The sequence below is a fragment of the Thunnus albacares genome, chromosome 2 (assembly GCF_914725855.1).
Source record: "Thunnus albacares chromosome 2, fThuAlb1.1, whole genome shotgun sequence".
Classification (NCBI taxonomy): domain Eukaryota; kingdom Metazoa; phylum Chordata; class Actinopteri; order Scombriformes; family Scombridae; genus Thunnus; species Thunnus albacares.
Window position 1 is genome coordinate 18,740,796 of NC_058107.1, and position 22,917 is coordinate 18,763,712.

General features: G+C 40.1%; 2 protein-coding genes and 1 pseudogene across 2 annotated transcripts; all 3 read right to left on the reverse strand.

Annotated features, from left to right (window-relative positions):
- Positions 1–6,090: 6,090 nt before the first annotated feature.
- On the reverse strand, positions 6,091–8,477 carry LOC122969813 (annotated as a pseudogene).
- A 1,192-nt stretch (positions 8,478–9,669) lies between these two features.
- On the reverse strand, positions 9,670–14,936 carry LOC122970667 (arrestin domain-containing protein 3-like). Its single transcript, XM_044336821.1, has 6 exons — positions 14,355–14,936; positions 14,155–14,215; positions 13,921–14,068; positions 13,732–13,828; positions 10,804–11,060; positions 9,670–10,252 (listed from the first exon to the last, which is right to left on the reverse strand). Exons 1-6 carry the CDS (start codon positions 14,611–14,613, stop codon positions 9,986–9,988), a joined length of 1,089 nt encoding a protein of 362 aa, XP_044192756.1. The 5' UTR covers positions 14,614–14,936; the 3' UTR covers positions 9,670–9,985.
- Positions 14,937–16,030: 1,094 nt separating this feature from the next.
- On the reverse strand, positions 16,031–22,534 carry LOC122994983 (arrestin domain-containing protein 3-like). The gene is made up of 7 exons (XM_044369857.1): positions 22,194–22,534; positions 21,067–21,111; positions 20,453–20,513; positions 20,056–20,206; positions 17,930–18,026; positions 17,588–17,844; positions 16,031–16,813 (listed from the first exon to the last, which is right to left on the reverse strand). Exons 1-7 carry the CDS (start codon positions 22,453–22,455, stop codon positions 16,550–16,552), a joined length of 1,137 nt encoding a protein of 378 aa, XP_044225792.1. The 5' UTR covers positions 22,456–22,534; the 3' UTR covers positions 16,031–16,549.
- Positions 22,535–22,917: the final 383 nt, after the last annotated feature.

A 22,917-nucleotide genomic window follows, 5' to 3' on the forward strand; every position in this document is an offset into this window, starting at 1 on the left:
TCAATCTCATCAGGGGAAAGCTTTTCAACATCAGTCCTGGAGTGAAACACAAGAGTATCTGCCCACATTCATAAAATAGAGGGAGGTCCCTAATTCCACAATAGCCTATAGGGCTTCAGATTCATGTAGGAACCTGTCAGAGGGAAGAAGCATGTTTATGAATGAACAAGCTGCTTCTCTGCCCGAGTTCAGTGTGTAGTTTGTTGAGCAAACGGATGAATAAGGGCTCCTGTGTGATGTGGAAACATCCATCATTGCATTTTATTCACGTTGGGTGCGTTTTTACGCATTTCCTTATTATGGATGCACACATAAAAACCTTAATAAACTTTAACACAATAAAGATTTTGGTCGAAACGAGATCATTTACAATTTAGGAGCCGTGTGCAGTGGCTATTAGGAAGTTCACACACTGACAACTGTGAGGTTAGACATTTGATTGACAGTGTATGATTTTTGATGTTTGGATTTTACGCATTGGTTTCTGTATCTCCGCGGCCTCTGAGATGGGTATCCGGCTTATTGACAGTGGTGAATGCCAGCGGGCATTAGAACAGCAAGCGGCCATCTGCCAGCCTAGCGAACTAGCAACCCCACCAGCTGCAGTCGCAAAACGCCCTACAAAGCAGGACATGCATGCAGCTTCTGACGTCTGCGGCCACACTGCGCTACAAAGCCCAGAAAAGCCAGGAGCGGAAACAATGAGAATCAAGCTTATAGACGCCGCATAGGTCCACGACCAGCAAGTTTTCTCGAAGAGGCTGCCGTTAAGTGCACATCAGTTCATTTCGGATGACCGGTTTGTGCGATTATTTTTCCACGGTGAAAAAATATACATAAAAAGACTCATGCAGGGGCACTTTAATACCCCGACATGGCGACGGCAAGAAAAGGGAGAGAGCTTTTTACTATTTTGGAAACTAGCGCGGACACAGAAAGTACCACGGTGTGCGACAGCCAAGACTCTCCGCTAAATCTTTCAGCCGATGTGAAGTGGTTTGAAATTCCTTACAGAAAGCCAGACTCGGACGAGGAAGACGAAGTGCGGGAGGAGGAGGAGGACGGCGAGGGGGAGAATGGATTCACGAGCACAGCAGCCGCGGCGGAGACTGCAGACGCGGCCAGCTTCATCGCAGGAGGAGGCTGCAACATAATTTTGGTTACTGGTAGTAATGGGATCAAGCACGACGAGGAGGAGTACGCAGAGGACTGTTATTATTCTACCTCCACTAACTGCTCTGATACCACCTCAAACGATTCGGATATTGATTTCTCCGATTTGGAGGAGGAGGAGCGCAGGAGTTTTTTCAGCTTTGAAGATGACTTGGACGAGGATTGCACTTCTCCCGACTTCTGGGGTGAACCTGACCAGGTAATTTCAATCGAACCATTCTCTGCTGTCAGTGGCCCTCAGCACTCGCTGGGGGACGATGCTGACACCCGTGACTATTTCCGGATACTCTTCCCAGATTCTCTTTTTGAACACATGGTAGAACAAACAAACAATTACGCCCTCTATCGGCAAAGGAGGAGTGGAAAATCAGACCCCCACTGGCACCCCACTGATGTCAGGGAGATGAAAGCTTATGTAGGTCTGAACATTCTTATGGGCATCAATCAGCTTCCAGATACTGGCATGTACTGGGCCAGTGACATTTTCATAGGCAATGCAGGCTTTAAAAAAACAATGACAGCCAGGCGCTTTGAAAAACTCACCCAGTATCTCCAGCTGTGTGACCGTGAGTCTGAGCCTGTGCGTGGGGAGCGTGGATATGACGGCCTCTTCAAAATCAGGCCTCTCCTTGATGTGGTGGAGAACACCATGTGGGATGCGTACATGCCCAGTCGCTGTTTGACCATAGACAAGTGTGCCATTGTGATGAAGGGACGTTTCTCCCCCACCCAGTACATGCCCTCCAAGCCCCTGAGGAAGGGGCTGACAGTGTGGATGCTGTGTGACTCACGCTCAGGCTACTGCCACCGGGCCAAGATCTACGTAGGCAAGCCTACTGAGGATGAAGTAGTGGCCTCCCTGGGCTACAGAGTTGTGACCTCCCTAGTGCGTGGCCTGGAGGGTCAGTACCACCACCTCTTCATGGACAGCTTCTTCACCTCAGTGCCGCTCCTCCAGAGGCTGCTGAGGGACGGACTATACGCCTGCGGGCCCACCCAGCCGGGGCGCAAAGGTTACCCAGAGGTCCTCCGCCCCCGCAATGTCGGCAAGCTGTCCCAGGGTGAGTTCTACCAGTGCCAGCGTGGCAACCTGGTCGCTACGGTGACACGGGATGTGAAGGTGGTTAGCTGCCTGTCCACCAACTCTGCACCAGGTATTGTGGGTATCAGTCCAGGACAACAGCAGCGTGAGACAGATGGGGAGGGTGAGAGTGACAGCATGGACAGTTCAGGTTTGTCTTTCGGTGTGCCACGACCTCTGCCCTTGCTGCTGTACCAGGAGAACATGAGGGGTGTCAACCTGTGTGACCAGCTGAGGGAATGCTACCAAGTTGGCAGGCCGTGTAAGAAGTGGTGGCGCTACTTCCTGTGGTTCTATGTCAACCTTTGCATAGTCAACGCCTACATCATCCTGAGAGAGAGCCGAGGGGGCACGCCGCCAGCCGGCTTCAACGGCAAGCAGTTCACTCAGCGCCACTTCCGGGTGCGCCTGGCACAGCAGTTGATTGGAGACTACCAAGGGGCAAGAGGCATGGAGCGGGCAGCACGCAAGAGACATGCAGACTCACCCATAGAGTACGGACACCGCCTGGAGCGCATGTCAGAGCGCTCCCGTCGCTGCAGGAACTGCACCAACAAGGGACTTCGACATGAAAGTGTGTTCGGCTGCAAGATATGCAATGTCCACCTATGCAGGGGAGGGTGCTTCTCTGAGTTTCATAAATAAAATTGAACTGGTTTTTGTTTTTATATCCTTTGTGTAATCAAACAACTTGTGTCAAGGGATTTTTTTAAAACAGTAAAACAATTTGTAATTCCAAAGGTTACCACTACAAGTGCACAATATAGTCATACACTTTATGTAGAGCTAGTTTTAGGATAGAAGTATTATTGCACGTATAACTAGAGAAAAATAAACTGAGAAACTGTAGATTATTTGAATTAGTATAGAATGTTTTTTGGCAAATTGCCTTCTGTAACACTGACAGAATTGCCTTGTGTCACTTTTTATACGTTTAAAATATGATAAGGATTTATATGAAAAAGAAGAAATCAAACTTTTCTGCACTTACAACAGATCAGAAAATGTTTACTATGGAAAGTTTATCTCTCTCCTTTTCCAAAATAAATACTTCATTATGATGTACTTGATTGAATCATCTCTTTCTTAATGTGATTATAAGGCATGGACAATGCATTTACATAGCTTTGAAATAAGTTCAGCTTTAGTCACTCCTGTTCCTTCAAACACATGAAAAACTGTATCTGTGGGCCTTGAAGGGGACACAGCTTGGAGCAATTAGAGAGTAGAAAAAGCCCCTCAGTACTCTCCAGCCAACGGACCCAGTGATGCCATTTCTTTCTCCAACCGCACTACAGACACAGAGCCATCTGTGGCCCTATTACACTGGGTCCAAACCCAAAAAGTGGTACTTGTCACTGACATGATTGGAAAATAGTAGAAAGATGACAGAAACACACTTTTTGAAAGAAGAATCTTTTATGACTGATCGGTGGCGACTGGACACTCATTTGAATCATGTAAATAAACACATACACATAGTAAGGGTGTGTTGGATTAAAGCTGCTCCTGCTATCCCAAGAGGGGAGGACAATTAAATTTATAAATATTTCTAGAAATATTTATAGCTTGGTGTCCAACATAATGTGTATTTTCATCAAAGCTTTTCTGCTCACTCAGGATAGGAAGGTAAATGATGTAAGTAGGCAAAGATAGGCTGCTTCAGCAGGTCAGACTAACCGTCTCCTGTCTTTCTTCTGAGGTCTCCTTCCTCTCTCTCCCTCTTTAGCACACTGTCTCTCTCTCTCTCTCTCCATCCTCAGGCTCTACTGTGCCACACACACCCGCCCTTCCCCTCACTCCGCTCTCTTGCTCTCCCTCAGCCGTTCCCCAGCTGGGAGAGGGTTAGTCAACTGGACGCCCATCCCACTGATCTGCGGGAGCCCCGTGGGGAGTTACCATGGCAACCGTGGCCGATGAAGACAGGGAGTCGCCAGCAGGCCCGCATGGTTGTCATGGTACTCACTCTGGCTACGAAGGTGGGAGGTGCCAGAGGCCACACCTCCCAACCCCTTCTCCAAAACTAGGCAAGGCTGTGGTGTGTGTGTGTGTGAGTGTGTGAGTGTGTGTGTGTGTGTGTGTGTGTGTGTGTGTGTGTGTGTGTGTGTGTGTGTAGCGAGCTGGCTGGCTGACAGCCTGCACACTGTCCGTGGAGCCAGACTGGTTACCAGGCAGGCTCTGCTACAGTGCAGCCAAGAACCACGGCTGCTGCCAAAAATGAACCACACTGCTGCTCTGGAGATGTCTTCACGCAGGTGTAGGATTCAGGGATCAGAGGAATCTGTCACACTGTCTACTGCCATCATACCAAACAATACTGATACTTTCTATTTTATTGACGAACATGAACCACACTGCTGCTTCATTTTTATGCAGGTGTGGGAGGTAAGGATTAGTTAAATCTGTTGCGTGTACACTGATGCATAGAACCATATTCTGATCTATTCAATCATATATTTTGAGCATTTAGTTTCCATTTTCCCAACATTTGTTGGGTTATATCAATGACTGTCCATCTTACTCCACCCATGTAGTCATTATACTGTCAAAGTCATCACAGTCACTTAAAATAATTGAAACATAAAAAGCAGTTTAAAAGCTTTTTGGACATATTTGAATGTGATTTCATGTTTCCACTGTTTTCAAACAAGTGACACATGATGACAGGTCACTTGCAGCAGATGTGAGCTGAAATATTTTTCAATTCCCTCAGTAGCAGTGCAGGGGACATGTACACCAGAGCAGTGGAATCCAAAGCCTGCATTGGTCACTCTCTTTCTGTATTATTAATGGAGTTGAGAGTTGAACATTGTTAGTTTTCTTCTCTGTTTTGTGGGTTGAAAATGAAATCGTGAGGGCCTGCTTGTGCTGAGTCAGAACCAAACACTCTCTCTCTCTCTCTCCCTCTCTCTCTCTCTCTGTCTCTCTCTCTCTCTCTCTCTTTCTCTCTCTCTCTCTCTCTCTCTCTCCCTGGGTAGGTGGGTGTGCTGTATGTGGTGTCACAATAGCCAGATCTAATGTTTCCAGGATGGATCCCAACCATAGAATGCTCAGCTCTCAACATGTTTCCCGTCCCTGGGCAGGGAAAGATCTCTGAGTCTCTGTCAAGAACATGGGCCTGGTTTCACTTAAAAACCGCCGGTTGGGTAACACATGTACTGCTAGAATCATGAATGTGCCTTTGTTCAATACTTTCCTCTGTTGCAAAATGAGTCCATGAACAAGGATGAGCGTGAGAAACCCCTAATGTCTAATTCTCAGCTTGTACTGTTTCATTGTTTGTCTCTCTGCTGTGTTGTGTGAATGTTCATCCTATTAAAGGACTAGTTCATCCCAAAATCATGTGTGAGTTTAAATGCATTGAAACACAAAATAGGTTGAAAAAATTGAGATTTTGGACCCACAATGTAATTGCTGACTGGTTACAAAACTCTTGGATAATTCTGAAAAAGATGTTTGAGGCCACTGATACTTTTTGCATTTTGGAGCTCTCAAACAATAGCCTCATTGACATGTGGAGGAAATGTAGAGCTGAAACAAGACCAGACACTATGGAGTTTGTCTTGTCATTGATTTAAAAAGAACAGCTGAAATGTCATTTAATACTCTTTAATTGATCAACTGTTACTGGTAGGCGACTCTGTGGCTTACATCTCCATCTGGTGGACATATGAACATACAGTCAGCACATTCTCTGACATTCGGGTTGGTTTGAACCTCCCCAAGAAACATTCACTTATTTAAATGCATCTACATTGAGTGGACACACTTTGCTCTTTTCAGTTCTGTTGCTCCTTGTCACACAATATGCTGTCTGCTTGATCTAGGGCATCGTTTTAACCAGGGAGCTTTCTAAACCACATGGATCTCTGGTTTTTGTTGATGTGGTTTTGGCGAACCCGACAGAATGACCAGAGGGAGTTTGATCTCCGGGTCTCTTGCCAGAGGGACATCAAGAATGACCTGCAATCAAAGAAACATAACTTTTAATCCAGTTTGTAGCTCCCGGATACCAAATATAACTGAGAAAATGCAAAAAGACTTACTTGAAATAAAATCCAGATAGATTTTATAATAATCCTGTGAAAGCACACTAACGTTGATACTACATTTACAGACCTCATCCGTCTTTCCCACTTTTCATTGTGCAGTATGAAAACTTTGCTCTGTCTTTCTCTGACCACCAACACCAGTGTTTACTGAAAACACTGTCCTAAAACTATATGAGATAATAGCTTGACAGAACAGGTTACGCTGAAATATGACACTTCTTCCTACATGTACCTTCATTAGTGTGTGGAGGCGAATAAGCCTTGAGGGCTGTCCCCTTTGACCCTTCCTCCCTTTTTCTCTCCCTGTCATACAGCCACTGTGTGGTGCTGTTGTCTACATGCATACTTCTTGTGATCTTAACAAAAACTCTTGCACAGAAATGTTTTTGCAACTACTCTATATTTGAATACATCATCAATGAAATATTAAAATTACTGTGAAGTCAAAAGGAGTTGCTCCCTTTGCATCAAAGACAAATCAAAAACTAAAACCAGTTCTCATGCACTAAATAATTAAGAGAGTGAACATTTGCATTGCATCATTACTTTATGACTCAATAATGCAGTCTGGTGCAAGACAGTGTTAACAATGAATGAATCCCATTATATTTTTGAACACGTACAGTATATAAGTACCTTGAGTCTGTACTCGAGTTTCATCATGGAGCAGTTGAAGAAGGTTGGAGGGAGCTGTGGCGGGATACTCAGAACGCTGGTTATAGTGCGACTGGTCTCAGCTGAAACAGAGTCTCCTGTCCCAAAGAGGATGTCATTTGTATGTATGATCCTCTTGGACTGAGCAACAAAAGTCTGCTTCTCACACAGGTAGAATTTGGGCGTTACTGTGCGTGCTGAGTTGTTGAGTACTTCTACAGAGACTCCCATCGCCTCACCTATTTAGATTTAAGGGAGAAAAACGCCATTTATGTTTCAGTTAAGGCCAGTCAGATAAAAAGATATCAAGTCATTCTTAATGAAATATGTTTACCTTGCTTGAGTCCCATTTTTTCTGACATAACATTCATAGTAACCTTTCCAGAGCCCAAAAACAAGATGCTGGTCGCATATTGTTGCTCCTAAAGAGATATCAGGAAGTGAAATCTCTGAGTGTCAGTTTAAGCTCACATTAGCTGCATTGTCATTTATTATAATGTTTGCTACTATTGACTGAGGTAAGCCTTTACAAATTTAACTGGCACACAAGTGGAAACTAAAAGAAAAACCTATTCCAAGTTCAAGAGAAAATCAGTTCCATACCTTAAGTCCAATAATTATTATTTCTGATTTGGAGGCAAAGGGGAACTCAGACTTGGTTAGAAAAGGGAACTCGGTCTTGGTTTTGTGCACAAGCCAGATTGACTGAGTCAGCTGTGCTCGCAAACTGTATGTGATCTTGCCCCATTTTCCCTCATAACATGAGGGCATATCTCTGTAAGGAAATGATCCAAATAAAAAGGGAGAAGTAGTTTATTTCACCAGCTGGTAAGGGAGTGTTTATATTAAATATAAATTCCATATAAATGGGTAGTTTTACACATTACACATACACATTTGGAATCACAAAGGTGAAAGGGTACACATTTCTCCCAGGACCAATGATTTCTGAACCTTATAAAAAGAAACATTTTAGTGTTACCTTTGCATTACTTTTTGCAGACTGTAAAATATTCATCAATTCAAAAACACTGTCCAACAGACAAAAGCTACAAACTATTCCTCTTTTGGTATGAGTAAGAAACTATACAAACCATCTCCTTTGTTTTTATCCTGAAGAATAATATGTTCAAAATAAAAGTATTTCTTCTTGTCTCTGTGGACCACTGTTGTTTGTCCATCTTGATCTGTCCATGTGACCTCAGCTTTCCCTTTGGCTTTGACCAAAAACCTCTGTACTTTGGTTTCCTTACTGGTCACCACTATCACTCGTCCGGAAAGGATGTCCCCAGAAGTGAAGGTTCCTTGCTCATTCAACTTGTTGTACTCCAACAACAGATGCTTTACAGTCATGATAAGACCACAGAGGGTGATTCACCTTTTGTCCGGAATAAATCCCATAAATTCACTGGAAGCAGGTTTAACTCACACCATGAACCGAAGCACGAAAGTGGAGCCCTATTGCCAAATGGCAGGGATGCAGGCAAGGCTGGCATATGCACTGTAGCAGAGGACCTCTCCAGAACCTGTATCTGTGTCACATATGGTCATGTGATCACGCCACAAGGTGTCACTTTCACATAGGTAACTCTAGCCAGCAGCTTTGCAGGCTAAATTAGGCTAAATACATTGAGATAGTCATTATGGATGCACACAAAGACAAACGATTATAACAAAAGAATACCATATGTGTGCATATTTATTGGTATTCCTCAATAAATACGATTGAAAACACTGTCAAATCTACAGTGCAGCATTGTGCAATGTACATATTTTGTCAATGCACTGTTTAACATCATGTTTATGAAGTTATGGCATTCCCCACTGGAAATATTTTATGTCAGTTACAAATTATAAAGGACAGAGAGAAAGAAACATGAGGTCAGTATCGCAACTGACTCAGATACCATGGTATCGCCTACTGTTAATTTAAGCTGTTGGATAGACTGACTAACATCAACTGGTAGCTAAGTCCCGTGTCCACTGTGACCGCTGGAAAACCAGAGGAGGACATGGTGAAATTAAAGTATGGTAGCCTTGATGTGCAAAATCAAAAATAAGGCTCAATATACAGTATTGGTACAGAGCACTTAGCTAGCTTTTGTTGGCTTAAGTGTCCACAGAGAGAGACTGTCTATGTTCTTTACAGAGTTGTGTCTTTCTCTAAACATCTTTTCCCTAAATTAAGCAAGATGCCATTAACACTGGCTTTTCACTTTAGTACTGAGTACTGTAGTACTGGCTTGACCACAACCCAGCCTAGCTAGTGAGCCGGCTAGGCATGTGCAGCCTTGTTAAGTGAAATAAAAGGGGAGGTTATTTACTATGTCTTTGTACTCTGTGTATTTACAGCAGCAGCCTTTAGTTGATTGATTCAGAATTACTTTTGACATTGTATTTGCTCCTGCCACCAGGGGCTGACTAGCTAAATTTGGTAGCAGTTGTTAAGATTGCTGGGAGAGCATTGGGCACGTTTGGTTGAAAGGTGAGAGGGTGGTGACTGGTAACATGACAACTCCAGTGTTATGAAAAGTGACATTATGAAATAAAAAGTGACATGAAATAAAGGTGTCACTGGGGAAAACACCATCATGAAATAAAAACAGACTTTTAAAAAAGGACATATACAAATTTTAAAAATGATTTCAAAAAATTAACTCCTATAAAAGCTCATATTCAAATAAGAATGAATAAATTACATTTCTTTTTCTTTTTTTTTTGAGTTTTAATAATTTCACAGTTCACACATTTATTTTACACAATGTAGCCTATTCATGTGAATATTTGTCTCATAATTTATGTAGGGCTCCATACAAAGTGTGTCCTGCTATTATTTACGATGACTAAAACTAGCGTCATAAAAGTTATGGGTTATTTTTTCATGGACATTAAATACATAATATTTGTACAACAGTTGACTTCCAAAGTAGGTATGCTCAGCCTTCTAGTTCTCGCTGCCAGGATGCAGCTGTGATATGGTGCCTGTAATGTCCAGTGGTGGAGGGTGTGGACTGAAGGTAGGTATTTAAAATGTTGTTCCATTTTTGTCAGGATCAGTTATGGAGGGGTACATTGCGTATGCTCCATAGGGAGGAGGGAGATCCATAGACTGGGATGCCGCTTGTTGTTGTGGTGCGGTGCTCCAGGTAGGTTGGTTTGGGTTTTGAAATGCTTCAAATCCAAAGGCAGCAGAGGCAGGTAGTTTTTTCTCAGCAGGGACCTCCGAGGCAGGTAGGACGACTATTGGGAGTTTGATCTCTGGGTCTGTAGCACATTTGATATCCAGATAAATCTGCAAAGAAAGTTGTTTTTTTCTTTGTGAGATAGAAATGTTGATATCCATATTTGGATAGTTCTTTTATCAATCTAGTTAAAGTCAGTGAGGCTTCTGTTTTTTTAATTACTTTCTCTTGTCACTAGAGGTCCCCTCTGGTATAAGATTTCTCTCTCCTGAGTTTGTTGAGTTCATTCATTTGCAGCTGTGCTGATTATGTTTATGTGTTCTTCCTTTTTATAAGTCACCAGTATGTCATTGGTCATTTTACTAACTGTCAATGAGAAAAATCCTTCCTTTTTCCCTTTATGCATAATGTTGTATCATGGCATGGCTAAAGTGCTAAGTATTTCCTTTGAAAATGTTTGTTTATAATATCAGTATTCAGTATCAGTATATAAGTAAAAATAAGTAAATAAAAATAAGACCCTTCAGACAATGAAAACAGGAACAATGAAAAAACCTACAAGCTTCCCATCAGCAGCTGTTCTAACAATTCAGTAATCAAGCATAACAACAAAAGTATGGCTCAGAAAAAGGAAATCTTTTCACTATACAGTGCAGTTTACCTTCACCCTGTACTCCAGCTTGATTATGGAGCAGTTCAAGATGGAGGTGTGTAGTTCTCTGGGGATGGTGATCACCTTGGTCACAGTCTTGCTGCTACCAGAAGCAACAGCCTCAATTTTCTCCTTAAGGATTTCCTTTGTGAACATTCTCCTGCGACCCTGGGCAAAGAAACTCTTCTTCTCGTACAGTATGAATTTGGGCTTCACAGAACGACTTGATTGATTTCCAATTTCAGCTGTGACTTGGAAAGCCTCACCTACAAATTAGAGAAAAGAAAGTTAGTCAATTTCTAAACCTAGACCCACATCTGTAGTTGATAGCAGTTACTATTCTGTATACGCAGTGAAGAGCTTAACCAGTGGCAACATAAAAAGGTGCTAAATTGTTACCAAAGTCACAAAGGAAAGACATTACTGAGTAACTTAATACAAGACTGAAAAGCAGTGTTTTGTCGTCCTCTTTAGTTGAAATGTTGAGTTCTGTTGAACCGGACCACACCCAACAGTGACACCACAGTGGTCTGACACACCATTGAGCACACTTCCACATGACAACAACTACTAAAGGTCATCAAAACCAGGATGTTCAGCTGATGTTTATTTGCTCTGTGAAGAACAACTTCTTAGTGAACATGCATCTTCTCTGTGACTAAAACAAGATGAATTGCAAAATATCAGAATCAGAATCTGTTTTATTGGCCAAGTATGCAAGCATACAGAGAATGTGTCTGAAGAGCATAGAAGAATAAAGAATAAAAATAGAGCAAAAGTAAGGTAAAATAAAGCTAAAAATGTATTAAAATGGAATTAAAAATCTATTTACAAAATAGAATTATAAAAATTTAATTTGACATTAAATATTGAATGTATTATGGAGAAAGCAATGAAATATAACAAATAAATAGAATACTAGTTAAGACATAGTACAGAAGTTGAGAACGGCCATGCTTGCAATTATTTTTTTAATGCCGTTATCTCAAGATCACAAGTTAATTTATCTCGTGATCTCGGAAAACAAAAGGCAGATTTCTCAAGATAACAAGATATTTTATCATGAGCTTTATCACAGGTGGAGCTCATTCTCATTTGTTCATTCCTGTCCGTCACATGGATAGAACAACTATTTAGATCAAGCACAAAAAGCCATAGTCATATGTTGGCTCTTATTCCCTCTCTCCACCTGACTCTCCTTTCTCTCATTAAGTCTAATAAAATGGAAATGCTTGAAAGTAGTATTGAGTAGTTCTTAGCTTCCGTAGAATGGGATGTAAAACTTGAAATGAAACACCGACCGTGCAGAAGAAATATGGACTGTGAAGAAATGAAGTGTATGAAATAAAAAATTAATTATATAGCAGTGGAGATGGAATGCAATGTGCAATGTAAAGTCCAGTTTGATAACAGTGCAGTTCAGCTATTTAATAGAGAACTCAATCAGTGAGGAGCAATCACTGTGAAACAACAGAACTATCTGTCTTTTATCTACGGTGAACATTTGCACATAGACTCAGCCCAAAGTTCACCCATAATGCAACATGCAAATCAATAAATATATTAAACTGTTGGAATTGGGAGGAACACAGCTGGTTATTAGCAATAATTAATAATCATCTGAGATCATTATTAAAATAATAAGTATGAATTAATAATAACGGGGCACCATCCAGAAACTGGGACCAATAACCAGAAAGTGGCATAGTCTCATAAAAGAGTTCACCTTGAATTCCATGAGTTCAAGCTCTGACTCTCTTAATCAGCCACTTTTCACAATATATAAAGACTGTTATATATTTAAAGAAGAAGAAGAAGAAGTCTTTTGTCACTATTGTGCCTATGTATTGTGAAAAATGGCTAACTGAGAGAGTCAGAGCTCGAGCTCAAACCTTAATCGTTCACCTGTGAATGTTGATATCCCTCAGATTTTAGCATTCTAGGTGAACTCTTTTATGAGACTACCTCACTGTCTGGTTATGGGTCCTGGTTTACAGGTGGTATCCCGTTATTAATATTATATTAATTCATATTAATCATTTTATTCATTCTAATAATTATCTCAGATGATTATTAATTATTGCTAATAACCAGCCGTGTTCCTCCCAGCTCCAACAATACTGTAGTAAAAGTCTGGCTAAACTCAACTACAATATTATAAAATCTGCCAGAATCTGTTAAAATACTCAAAACAATCATTAAAACCATAAATGGGTGGACAGAATGAAACCTCACACTTTTTAGTAACTGAGGATTAGCACCAACTGCCCACTTCATCCCTGCTTCAATGATGGTAAAAAAAAAATAATAAGAATTTTCTTCTGTCTACTCAGTTGTTTACAGACACTATCACTCCGGCATCGATTGGTATGTCCCAGTAATCTGAGGCAGCAGGTACAACCACATTCTTCCCATGCCTGAGCCATAGGACACTGGCCCAACATTTGTTGTTGAACACCTATTGACCCTCCCCCACACCTTACACCCTATGTATCCTGTTGCCTACAGGTTCCTTTTAGGTCCGCATCATGGCTTCAATGACTCTCAGTGTGCAGCAGGTTTGACCAGCCATGACCTCCCTGAGGTCAAGGCTCACATTTCCTTTAACAATCTGTTCAGGGTCTCTATGGAATAAGCAGCTAAAGGAAGAACAGTTGTTGCAGTGTCATCCTACCATCACAATTCAGCTCATAAGCAACACTAATCAACAGCGTTCAGATGGAGAGAGCCCTGTGGGAAAAATAGGCTTCCATTACCTGGTTACATGGTTGCATTTTTGCATATTGGTTGCATATTACAAACATAATATACTTGCTGTCCCAGATAAATGAAAGTGTCAAGTGACTGTACAAAGAAAGGATGTGAATCAAAATCCTTCAAGTGCAGGATTTTTGACAGGACAATGTAAGGAACAACTTTACCAGATTAGATTATTACCTTGCTCGTATCCCATCCGCTTAGTGCGAACTTCCATTGCAACAATTCCAGAGCCAAGAAATTTGACAGTTTTATCCTTGCAACCATACTGAGGTTCCTAAAAGAACAGATCCCCACTTTAGATGAATGCAGTCAGATAACTGTCTCTTCTGCATTTCATTACATGATTTAAGATTAATGATTTCTTACCATAAGTCCAGGAATGTCCATGTCTGCTTTGGACTCAAATGTGAAGTGGATTTTAGCTTTTTTTGTCAGCTTCATTGATTGTTTGAGCTCTGCCTTCAGCTTATGGACAACTTTGCCTGTGCTGGATTTGAACGTTGATGGCATTTTTCTGTGAAGTACAATGACAAAAATTTTTTTTAATAATCTGATGAGAAGTAAAATAAAGATTAAATTAACACAGGAAAGAATAGGTACCTGTCAGGAACCTTGAAGGAAAAAGGAAATACATGTCTTCCTTTACCAATGACTTCGGTGCCTGGAGTGGAGTTACTTATCATTATTAAATAAAATCTTTAGTATCAGTACATTATAGTGATAATGGTTCATTTTCCAAAAGTTATGGCATTAGTTACAATGTTTCACAAATCAGTGAATGTATTAATTTGATACGTTACCATCTCTTCTTGCTTCTCTCAGTATATGATGTTTGACATCATAATATTTCTCATCAGACCAGTAAACGTGATGTTGATATTGCCCGTAATGTTCAGACCAGCAAACCCGAGCTTGTCCTTGTGCAATGAAAATTAGCGACTGGATTTTAGTTTCTTTAGAAACCTCCACGATGATTCTTCCATTGATGGTATCTCCATTTGTGAAGATGTTTTTGCTGTTGATGGCATCATATTCAACTGACAAATTTTTGATGGTCATTCTCCAACAGGTAAGTACATAATAGAACTAAATCTCTTGTAAAACCAACACGAACCCCAGGCTTTGTAAATTCTGCGCAGCTGCACTCAGCTTATAGCTGATCTCAAACAGACAAATGTTGTTAAACCCGTTTTTTTCGTATCACCTGTGACTACAGGTGTGAGACACGCATGCGCACAAAGTGACTGGAAAAATAGCATGCACTCACCGCGCTTTTAAAAAAAAAGAAAAACAATAGTTTAAATTGCGATTGCATGGTCATAATCAAAGGAAAACATCACACCGCGGCTGAACATGAACAAGCTATCTGACAGCCACCTCAGTGGGCGGGGAGCTACACCTGTGTTTTTAAACTGGGGTAATTACTGTCGCATGCTGCGCTTCCTCAACGTGTATCACATGACATAATTTCCAGTCCCGTCAAAATTTCCATTTACTGCCCATTGCATGTGTATCATGATGGAATTTCATTTCAAAGAAGTGTGACAACTAAGTTACTAACAAGAGGGCAGTAGAAATGATATGACTGAGTTAAGGAAAGCTGTTTGACCACCTTTCAGAGCAGCTAAAGCTTAATCTTTTAAAAAGTGTCTGTCTCTTAAAGACAATGTCATTATTGTAGCGGATAATTCACCGACTTCACTGTGAACACTTTCAATTAGGAAGAAAATATATATTTTGAAGGTTTATAAAACTACTGAAAACTGTCTGTGAATTGTCTCACACAGCCACGTATGTGTGGAAAAACACATTACTGCTGTTTTTTTTTTTTTTCAATCAATTTCCTGAAATGAAACGCTTAGTTTCAGTGAATGCTGCATATATAAACCCTGAAATGTAATTGTGATTAGTTTTGGTGTGTGATAAAATCACAGTGATTTACAACGTCACAACCAGATAATAATCTTCATGTCAAATGTTATGTCAGTCACATGCTAGACCTAAAAGCAAGGATGTGGCACATTTCTTCATGTTTAAGCAGAGTTCACAGTGATATAGCTTTAAGGGATTTATTTTTCTCTGGTTTGTGCCTGGTTGTGTTCATTTTTTTAAATCAATGTATCATATAGTTTATTAATCACAATCATAAACTGGTATTTTTATTTGAAGTGACAGGAAAACATGGGGGAGACTTTCACCTATTAGAAACAACCTTTTCTTATTTTTAGCAGAAGTGTAATAAACTAAATTTACCTGCATTATGTTTACCAGATGAGACACTGTGTATTTACAGGGTTGAAAATTTGTTTTGTGTAAATATTCATAAGATATTAACCTACCTCTCAGTTATGTAGTGTGGAATAAAAGAATACAGACAAAACAGGAGCAAATACTAAAATATAAGACACTTAAAAAACATGTTGTATGGAGGTTGAGGTGTATATTTAAGAACAAAGACGACTTCGGTGAAAATAGGTAAATTAAATGTAATGGCCCATAATGGCTTTTTATTTAATTTGTACAGAGGAGAAAGTTCCAAAATCCAACTCAAAGCGCTTTAGACGTTAACGTTGGTTACACACATCCCTGCTCCCCCATGTCTTTTGGTTGAGTGAAATGTTTTTTACCTCTACTTTGTAAAAGTGCTTTGTACTTTAAAGCTTGTTTTGGAAATAATGCTACATATTTTGTTGCTACTGTCCAATACACACAGTATATAACTATAGATAGTGGTTTCTACCAAACTAGTTAACTCTCAGAAATCACCCTTCTATCAAGCGAGGTTAATGAATACTACTTGTTTTTAAGTATGTTACCATAGTAATATTAATATTGTATAGCAAGAGTTATGTAATAAAGAAAACAAAACTCTATAATACATTGACAAATTAATGAAGATAATACAGGTTGACATTTGAAATAGCAGTAATTGTAATTTCCTTTTCTGTCCCTTTACTCTGTTTCCTTGAAATGTCCAAGTATCTTCACCGTCACATCACTGGTATTTATTGCCATAATCCGTCATTGGAGGGTACATTGCATATGCGCCATATGAAGGTGGGGGATCAAATGGTGGAGGTGCTGTTGGTTGTTGTGGTGGTACAACACCCCGGACTGGTGGGTTTGGGTTGCCAAATGCTTCAAATCCAAAGGCAGCAAAAGCAGGTGGTGGTGCCACAGCAGGAGCCTGAGAGGCTGGCAGGATGACGATGGGAAATTTGATCTCAGGGTCTGAAGCATATTTGACATCCAGATAAACCTGTGGAAAATATTGTTGTTGTTATATTGTTTATATTTTTTCTTAATATTTCCAACTAATCTCTCAGACATAAGATTATGCTTATTATGCACTGAGGATGTCGCTTAACATATTCTTGTTTGCTCAGATCATTTTTCTTTGAGATGAGTGAAAAACGCGAAGCAAATCTTGGGTCTTTGCTCCGCAAGGTTAAACAGGTCTGTCACAATTATTTGCATTTCTCTGTGTGCACAACCCCCTCCTTTAGCAAGCACTTAAAACAATGAGAGATGGATGGTTTCAATAGCATTTGGGCTCTGAAAAGCACAGCTGTAAGATTACAGTCAAATGTCATGATGTTTGTAAAAGGCTGGTGAGCCAGGAGAATCTTATCTAGATAAATAGACCTACTAATAACCAATACCCCTTGATTTTTAATTGTCAACATCACTGCTACATAACTCAGAGATTAAATATTTAGAGCATAGTATCACACTTGCTAGAGAAACTTCAGGGAGTGGTAGATGTTTAATCAAGGATAAAAAAAAATAATGTAGAATTTAAGGATTTTAACAAAAACTTTTTTTCTACTTACTTCTTTGATGATAAATTATTACAAGGTCTAATTTGTATTGACATGCTACTTTAGATTTCCTTTCAATAGTGTTAAAATGCCAGATAAATAAGCAAAAATGAATGTTAATAAACACTTTGACAAGAGACCTAAGTTATTTCTTATGCAGTCACATGAGAATAAGTACACACACATATCTGTCAGCCTCCTGAGGTGCTTACCCTCAGCCTGTACTCCACTTTGATGTTGCTGCAGTTGAGGATGGAGGGCTCCACATCATGGGGGATGGTGATGACCCTTGTGACCTTTTCGCTGGCAGACGCAGGGATGGGCTCTCCCACCTCTTTAAGGAGGTCGTGAGTATGGAGTCTTCTCTTCCCATTTGCAAAGAAGCTGTGCTTACTGTACACACAGTACTTTGGCTTGATTCTACGAGATGAGTTGTTCTGAATGTACGCCAAAACCTTTAATCCCTCTCCTGCAAAACAAACCAGCAATGCCTCACGTCAAACAAACTTTGGTACGAGACTAATGAGTATCAATATCACGTTGAGCGCTCTCACCTTGGAAGTATCCTGTTTTTTCAATATTCACATCCATGGCTACTGTTCCTGAGTTGAAATATTTCAATTTCTTGTCTTTAGTCTCATGCTGTGGTGTCTGAAAGAATACACAAATTAATAAATGCAATACAACGAACACAATGACACTTAAAAAGGTATACCATGTAGGATTTTCCTAGAAAACAAAGTATGACCCACTAGACGTGTGTGGCGGTGTATTTATCTGCAGAGACTCTGCCCTCTGCCTGTATTTTATTATTATTTTGCTGTGTTCGGGACGCTTCTGGGCGTAAACCTTTGGGCATTGAGTGTGTAGCTCCTAGCTAATAACAGTGCGCTGGGTGTGAGGTCTGGACTCGTAGCGTAGTAACCAGGTTACATCGCTGTCTACGTCTCTCTCCTTTGCTCCCCTCTGCTCTCTGTCTCTGGTCTGGGCCGCATGTGGCCACATTCATTTAGCAGTGTAAAGGCAATGTGTCCTGGGCCACATTGAAGGACCACCTACTCTACTGACCTCCTCTATTTTTCTGCAGACTAGGCACGGGAATTGCATTGCTGCCTCCTGGTCCAAAGTTATGTTAAACTTTTTTTGATAACAGAACAAAGAAATGCATTATTTTGTTTTTCTATTTTTCATGTGAATTAAAAAAACATAATCCACCTCCCATTTTTTCCTGTTCTTCCCGTTCCCCTAACCTGTTTTCCTCTTCAAATCAACAACTGGAATAGAAATTTGACCAAAACCAGAAAAAAACTTTTTCGCTTGTCTATCTACAAAAATATTTCAGTAGCTGAACGTTACTGAATAATTTCTTCTGTCCTGTCTAGTTTTGCTGTGCGGCTCGACATAATGAGCTCAGGATTTACCAGAAGGACGGCTGCTTTACAGCAGTGACAGCAGTAACAGCAGTAACAGTAGCAGCAGTAACCTGGACTGTGTGTGTGAGTAACAGCTGACCTATTGGATGTGTAGAAGAACACAGAACATTAATTAACATTAGATCCTAACCGATCCTGTCTGCGTGTCGGGAGATTTAAATAATCAGTGAAGTTAGGCTGCTGTGCCTTGTGTGTAAATGTGCACAGTGCCTCTCAATGGCCCAGCTGCTGGGAGATCACTGCATATAACTCTATATTTGTTATACATGTCTATATGTCTATATATATATATATATATACATACATACACACACATATATGTTCAGACATGGCGCTTGAGCAAATCAATAGAATGGGCATTTGATGTTTGTGAGGGTGCACACAATGCATTGTATATTTGTTTATCCTGTTATCAAACAAGAGACAAGAAACACAGTTTTGGACGGAGGGTACACAGACCCCTGGTCCTCCCACCAGTTAAAAACAAACAAATTTGTTTTTTGCAAACAGAAATGATGTACATGTTTATTTGCATATAGAACGGGGAAGTGAGATCTGATCACAAATGGTCACTCAAGACGCACGTAGAGACAGATGTTAATGCCAGGTGTAAACAGATGAAGCTCTGCATTCACACAAAATCTGGCAATGCGGCACCTTCCCACAGGGTTATGCAGAGGTACGGGCATGTTTATTGTGCTTTAGAACGTAACTGCCGTGAAACAATGATAAAATAACATTTTATTTATCTGATTTACTTCTTTATTCTCGCCAGCTTCTCTCTCTCTTCATTCACTCTCTAGCTCACTCGACCACAGCTTCTGTGCCTCTCTCTCTTTCAATGCTGACCAACCAACCGATGACTCCTGCATAGTACACCTTTAAACAACATATTAGCTTTAATTCTGTCTCAAATGTGCATGTGCACTGCCTGTGTGCACAAAAAAAGGTTGTGCTAATTGAACCAATTCAACAGGTGTAATTCTAAATTAACCAAAATACATCTCAACCATATACACTTAGGTATAAGGCCTCACAGTGTGCTCTTGTCGGTAAAATGGAATATTTTGTTTACATGTCTAAGCCAGTGTTTATGCAGCGTGGGTCTGCTGAAGGCAAACACCTACATGCCCATGCAGGTACTAGATAAGGATTGAGTTTTAGTCATTCAGCTGCCACCACTAACCCACACAGATTTTTTTTCTGTTGGAATGACAAGAATGATAAAGATGTAACTCGGCACTTACCATTAGTTCAGGGTCACTGGTCATGTCCACCTTCGACACAAAGTTGAGATCAGTTGAATCTTTCTTGTTCATCCTCATTGATCTACTCAGGTTGGCTTCCAGCAAGTACACAATTTTACCGGTATAAGCCTTGAAGGAGGAGGGCATATCCCTAATGCACAACATCGGAAGGCCAGAAGGACAATTTTACATGAATTGTAAGTCTGTGACACACTTCTATAAAAACACACTGCTGTTTCTTGGTGGTTGCAAAATCTGACAAAACTGTTTTTTCAGAAGATTATTCAAGTACCATATTTCCAAATTATATGACTTGGGTCAGTGTTTGAAAAACTACATATGGAGAGGATAAAGGGCTATAACACATTTTGGAACCATTAAAATAATGATTACTTACTGAGAAGGGATCTGAAAGGTGAATGGGTAGACATGGCACCCTGGAGCAACAACATCGCTGTCTGATAAACAACAAGACTTGCTGTTGGTAATGAAAGGAATGTTCAGACATCTGTCTATTTTACAGCTTTTACAAGTTCTCAGGATTGGCCATTTAGTTGTAGGGGGACTTTGGGTTGGGGGTACTAAGCAGTTTAAACTTTCAATCAGAGCTGTTTGAACACGCTTCTCCAGCAGCTGGTCAGATATAAATACAAACTTCTCCTTCAAGCTTCTAAACACTTTTTCACAAGCTCCTTGGTTAAAAAAACAAAAAAAAAACAGACAGAAAATGTACACTTGCAGCACTTTGCTAATGGCAAATATGGATTGTTATAGGTTTGTGATCGGACAACAGAGTGTGTGATCAACAAGGTCCCTCAGGTCACTAAGCCTAGAGGTAACTGGGGTTGTAAATTTGAAAAATCTAATCAAGTAGATGAGAAATCACATCTGAAGAAATATGACTGCTGCATTTGAAATCTCTATCAAGCTGTTCTAAACTGATTAAAAGCCACACCACAGAAACACACCGGGGCCTCAGCACAGACTGAGACACAACTGTGAAATACTTACATATTTCTCCATTCTGATTTATCAGTGATGTTTGGTGGTCGTCTTCTAAAAAAGGAACACACTTAATCAATATTTGATACTTGGGCAAAAAAATATTACCACATATAAGGCTGCAAACAAAAATGATTGACATGTCAGTTTGTCTGTAAATTATTTTGTTGAATCAAAATAATAATAATAATAATAATAATAATAATACCCCAAAATCAAAGATGTTCAGTTTATTATCACATAAAACAAAAAAAAAAGCAAGAAAGTTCAGAAGCCAAACGTAAAGATTTGTTTACATTCTTGCTTCCAAAAAACGTCAAGGAACTAAATGATTAATAGGGTAGTTGTTTTAGTTCTAACCATATATTTACATTTGGTGGACCAATTATTTTTTATTATCCATTAATATGCCAATTATTTTAACAAATTACTGATTAATCATTTGGTCGATAAAACATCAGATAATGGTGAAAAACACCTGAAACACCCATCAAAACATCCTGAAGTCCAAAGTGACGTCATCAGCAGTCAAAAACACCCAAATATCAAATTTACATTTTCCTAAGACCAGGAAAATCCACAAACTCTGAACATTTGAGAGCCTTGGACTAAGGAAATGTTGGTATTTGTGCTTGAAAAATGACTTAAATGATTATTCAATTATCAACATAGTCGCCAATTACTTTTCTGTCGATCGACTAATTGATTAACTAATCTTTCCAACTCTAAGTGGAATCCTATTTTGACAGTATAACTATAATGTTTTATACAAAATTATAACGAAATTACAGATAATATATTAGATTATCTTATATGTACTTTTCCATATGTTTTCCGTGTCAACCATCATCCATCTCAACTTTCATCTGTTACAAAACATTAAAAGTCCAGCCCACAGCGGAAGAAGACGCTTATTTTGCACAGCTTCTTATCGTATGTTGGCATCCATCCACAACAACCGTGACAAACTGAGACCGTAACCTCAACCCCGAGCCTTTCTGCAAAGCAGTCGATCTATCTGAAAGGTTTAACTCTGTTTTTTAGAATACATATAATCTCATCTTTACTGTATGCAGGTTAAACTTCTTTGCATGCGTAAACGAGCAGAAGTTTGAACTAGATGAAAAGTCACTTACCTTGGCTATCTTTGCCTCGGATAAAGTAATGTTTGACGCTGAAGTACTTGTCTTTGGAGTGGTACACAACAGTAACTTTGCCGTGCTTCTCGGTCCACAAGACTTCGGCTTTCCCTTTGAATTTAATTGACAGGGATTCTATTTGGCAATCTTTCTCCACTTCCAGCGTCACTTGGCCTGTCACGAAGTCGCCATTAGTAAAGGTGTTTCTCTCATTAAGAGGGTTGTAGGTGACTTTGAAGCTCTTCACGGTAGAAGACATGGTGTGCAGCGTAAACTGTGAAACTTCTAAAGGAATGTGAGGCAAACAGGAACCATCTGCCAAGGGCGTGTCTCAATGCCAAGGGACGACTTCTCGCGATAACGCCCCCCGCCCCATTCATTTAGTTATCTATTAAGGCACTTAAACTATAGCCTACCTATCCTCTCCAGTCACCCTTCACATGTTTCTCTGTCTTGTTGTTGATTTGATATCTCAAAAAGTTAATATATCAGTTGGTTACACAATGCTGCATAACACAAAACGTATAAGGTAGCCTATGATAAAGTGACTTTTACTGAGCCAAGCCTGCAAGCACCTGGACGACATAACATTATAACCAGATGTTTAATTAAATATTAAATTATAAATCACTTAGGGAGGAATTGCTGTGCAGAATACAGTACAGATTTGAGGCCTGATAAATGAAAAGATGACTGAATGTCTTTGTTTTTTCAGACAGCA